This window comes from Penaeus chinensis, chromosome 23 (assembly GCF_019202785.1).
Source record: "Penaeus chinensis breed Huanghai No. 1 chromosome 23, ASM1920278v2, whole genome shotgun sequence".
NCBI classification, from domain to species: domain Eukaryota; kingdom Metazoa; phylum Arthropoda; class Malacostraca; order Decapoda; family Penaeidae; genus Penaeus; species Penaeus chinensis.
Window position 1 is genome coordinate 23973194 of NC_061841.1, and position 5000 is coordinate 23978193.

Below are 5000 nucleotides of genomic sequence, written 5' to 3' on the forward strand. Positions count from 1 at the left end.
TGTTCTACCAGCATAAAGAATTGATAGACCGCAAAATTACCCTCCAGACTAAGATAAAAATTCTGAATCTATACATATTACCAGTTGCAGCGTATGGGTCAGAGTGATGGACAATGAATAAAAGAGCACAGAGAAGGATAATAGCATTGGAAATGTGGTGTCTAAGAAGAATGTTTAGGACAAGCTGGAAGGACAAAATTAAGAACGTTGATATTCTTGAGAAGGCTAACATCAAGGATAGGTGGCTGAATCAAATTGCAAGGAGGAAGATGAAGTTTGCTGGACACGTTCTTAGCGGCTCGTTTAGGGATTTGGAGTTGCTGGTGTTGGAAGGATTGGTGGAAGGGAAGAGAGATAGAGGGAGATAGAGAGGGACCTGGTTCGACAACATCAAGGAATGGGCTAGAACTGGATCGTATGTGGAATGCAAGAGGAAAGCGGAAGAGCGAGGTCTTTGGAGGTCTTTGGCAGCCAACCCTCGGATCGAAGATGACACGGCAATTGATTGATTGATTATCATTATCATTGTCACAATTATCATTATTGTTATGGTCACTATTACTATTATCATTATGATAATCATTATCATTATTATTTTTACTATTATTATGAATAGTATCATTAGTAGTAGTAGTAATAGCATTAATATTATTATTATTATTATTATTATTATTATTATTATTGTTATTACTATTATCGTTATTACTATTGCTATCATTACCATCATTATTATTGCTAGTATCATTATTGCTATCATTCTTAGTATTATTAAAATTATCATTATCAGCATTATCATTATAATTATTATTGTTATTATTATTATTATTATTATTATTATTATTATCATTATCATTACTGTTATTATCATTATCATTATATTTTTGCTATTGTTATTATTATTATTATTATTATTATTATTATTATTATTATTATAATCATTATTATTATCATTGTTGCTATCATTACTATTATTATGATTATAACTATTATTATTATTATTATTATTATTATTATTATTATTATTATTATTATCATAATTATCACTGATATTGCTTTTAATTTCTTTCCTGTTATTTACTGTTATTATTTTCATTATTATTTCATTATTATTATTAGTAGTAGTATCACTAGAATAAGTATCATTATTACTATTATTATTATTATTAATATCATTACTATCATTATGATAAATATTATCATTACTATCATTATGATAAACATTATCATTATTAATATTCTTCTTCTTATTATTATTATTAAATTTATTATTATTATTGTTATTATTATTATTATTATTATTATTATTATTATTATTATTATTATTATTATTATCATTGTTGTTGTTGTTATCATTATTATTATTATTATTATTATTATCATTATCATTGTTATAAGCATAATAACTATTATCACTATTATTACCATTACTCTTATAATGGTAATAGCCATTGCTTTATAAAAATGCGTGTTACGTCAAGCGTATACAGAAGACTTTAATAAGCTTGGCTACTTTATTTCAGCAACGTCAGTCACGTATTCACTTTATGAATACGTGACTTTATGAATCACTCAGAAATGAAAGAAGGTAAAGAAGGAAAGAAAGTCCACAACCCTTCCCAAAGCACAACTTAATATTCGCCTGTTACGTGTCTGTTCTGCAAAGTTCTGAATTTCTAATCAATAAATATTAAGTATTTTGAAGCACTTGTCAAGCCTTAAGTGTACTGACAATTTACTTTCTACTTACTTATTCAAATCTATTAGAAGTAATTTGTGAAGTTAGTTATACACCGAGGAAGACATTCTCTTATATATTTTATCTATTTGTATATTTGTTTATTAGATTGGGATGTAAAGCTTGAGCAAGACGGTGGCCAGACTGGTGCCTTGGGAACAAAACGGTCAAGCCACACTCAAATTCGGCTCAGGGTTTGATAGGACAAAAACGCTTAACAGCTCAAAACAAAACAAAACAAACAAACAAAAGTAGGATATCCGCATAACTGAAGCTTGCCATGCGCTTCAGCTTGTTTTTTTAACAGAAATCTGGTGAAATCGCAGATGCACGTAATCTGATGAATATTACGTTGGGTTTACTGAGTGTGTGGAAATGTGTAGTATCTGTTCTATTCAACAGAAGTGCTTTCATGTTTAGAAGTGAACACGAGAGTAACACCATCCTGGCTTGTTTCTGGCGTCTTTGTCGTCTCGCCTTGGAAGGCCACCAATTAATTCAGACTTTGTGTTATATCTTACTGGAATAATTGTTTTCATCCTCCAGGGATTATTCTACACTGGTTCTACTGACGGTTAGCTGCATCACAATGCCAACTGATATTTTCTTTATTCTAATTAAACGTGATCAAATACTTGCTATAATTGCGGGTACTGATATTAGCCGCAGTAAAAACCGTCGTATGAATGATAAATTTAATATTTTTAGCAAAAAAAAAAAAAAAATTGTTAGTAGCAAAATTTATAATGATAATAAAATAGTTGCTATAACAATGACGTAATAATGAAAAAAATATAATAATAGTGATATCGATACTCACAGTGATGTGAGTATTGGGTGATAGTTATAATAATGAATAAAATATTACATTAAAACAGTGTCATAATAAACACATTAAGGGCAACAACAATAATACAACTCATAATAGTTATACAAAAATCAACACTACAACAATAACCAGTACAATTAATACCTCCTCGTGATCACAAATATAAATTTCGTTATCCGTAACATTCATACTTCACATAAAATTCTGACTTAGCAGGGATGAAACCGCAGTAGAGGCTGTTACTCCGGCACTAGCGGTTTGTTATGCAACGCTAAATATCGCAATAAAGCATGATAATTGTAGAAAACAAACAAATAGTAGTGATAAGGCACAAAAGTATAATAAAGCTTACCAATAGAAAGAAAAGAAAAAAGGTAATCAAACCGAATAATATAAGCCATATGCAAAAGTAAACACTCAAAATCAATAGCAGCAAATCAGATAAGAATAACCAAACATCATGATAGCAAAAAGCGCGAAATTATTAAGTTAACAAATTAATACACAACGTACCTGCATTCCCCCAGGCGACGACCAAGGTGCGCGGCAATGTTATCTGAGCTTCAATCGTGGTGTGGTCCGGGTCAACGGAGCACGTGGGTGGAAAGCTAGTAATCGTTGGCGAAACCGAGACTATGGCTGTTGGAGTTGATTCCGCTGTGCTAGTTTCTGAGCTTATGTCTGTAGTGCTAGTTGTTGGGATTGAATCTGTGCTATTTTCTGTGCTTACGTCTGTAGTGCTAGTTGTTGGGATTGATTCTGTGCTATTTTCTGTGCTTATGTCTGTAGTGCTAGTTGTTGGGATTGATTCTGTGCTATTTTCTGTGCTTATGTCTGTGGTACTAGCTGCTGGGGTTGATTTTGTGCTAGTTCCTGTGCTTATGTCTGTAGTGCTAGTTGTTGGGATTGATTCTGTGCTATTTTCTGTGCTTACGTCTGTAGTGCTAGTTGTTGGGATTGATTCTGTGCTATTTTCTGTGCTTACGTCTGTAGTGCTAGTTGTTGGGATTGATTCTGTGCTATTTTCTGTGCTTACGTCTGTAGTACTAGCTGTTGGGGTTGATTCTGTGCTGTTTTCTGTGCTTACGTCTGTAGTACTAGCTGTTGGGATTGATTCTGTGCTATTTTCTGTGCTTACGTCTGTAGTGCTAGATGTTGGGGTTGATTCTGTGCTAGTCCCTGTGCTTATGTCTGTAGTACTAGCTGTTGGGGTTGATTCTGTGCTATTTTCAGTGCTTATGACTGTAGTGCTAGCTGCTGGAGTTGATTCTGTGCTAGTTCCTGGGCTTATGTCTGTAGTGCTAGTTGTTTGGATTGATTCTATGCTAGTTCCTGTGCTTATGTCTGTAGTACTAGCTGTTGGGGTTGATTTTGTGCTATCTCCTGGAGTTGATTCTGTGCTAGTTCCTGGGTTTGTGCTTGAAGTGCTATCTCCTTGAGTTGATTCTGTGCTAGTTCCTGGGTTTGTGCTTGAAGTGCTATCTCCTTGAGTTGATTCTGTGCTAGTTCCTGGGTTTGTGATTGGAGTGCTAGCTGCTGGGGTTGATTCTGGGCTAGTTCCTGGGCTTGTGCTTGTACTACTAGCTCCACGACCTGGTTCTGGTGTAGTTCCTGAAGTTGTTTCTATTGTGCTAGTTTCTGAAGTTGTGCCTGCAGTAGTAAGTCCTTGACTTGTGAATGTGGTGTTTGTTGTTGTAGATATATATGTAGTGGTAGTTTGAAGAGCTGAGTTTGTACTGCTGGTCTCCGGAGTTGTGGCTGGAGAGGTCAGTTCTGAAGTCGTGGCAGTTGACGCGAAGGTCGAGCTGGATGGAGGAATAGGTGTGGGTGAGGCTGCAACTGCGGTTGATTTTAATCCTGCGGTAGGAGGCAACGAGGCTGAGCCAGGATGGGTAATCTGGGGAGTGGCATAAGTACTTGTAATATCAGGAGTTAGTCCTTTGGTTGCTTCTGAAGTCGTAGTTTCTGGAGTCGTTCCTGCACTACTAACTTCAGAGGCTGTGGATGTGGATCCTGATATCAATAATGCTAACCGTGGCATCCTGCGTGCAGCATGGTCGATCTCGATGCCTGGCTGCGGTGGAGCGGAATCCGGGCTCCCCGCGGTTGCCACGCCCGAGGAGCAGATGGATGCAACTGGAATGATAGACTAATTTGAAATATGAAATGTGGCGTAGTGTATTTCTTCTTTTCCGCCGTGTTAACCCATTTTTGCCAGAGGTGGCATGTACGTACAGTACATGCTATGACCATTGTGAATATAGTTTATTGATGGTGTTTACACACAGGTGGCTCCACAAGTGTTTAGTCATTAAGGAGTCAGTTACTAATCCTACCTATCTCACCTATTTATCCTTTCATTGACATTCGCAAAGACATTGCTATCAGTATTGTTGATAACATTGTGATATTCATACTGCCAACAAATATAACGTC

General features: G+C 35.5%; 1 protein-coding gene across 1 annotated transcript in view; it reads right to left on the reverse strand.

Moving 5' to 3' along the window:
- LOC125037709 overlaps positions 1-5000 on the reverse strand; it is a gene marked incomplete at its 3' end in the record, with an annotated part of 31478 nt that overhangs the window by 25000 nt on the left and 1478 nt on the right. Inside the window, exon 2 of the mRNA XM_047630900.1 lies at positions 3078-4700. Coding sequence (XP_047486856.1) covers positions 3078-4700 — 1623 coding nt within the window. The remainder of the gene's footprint in view (positions 1-3077; positions 4701-5000) is intronic.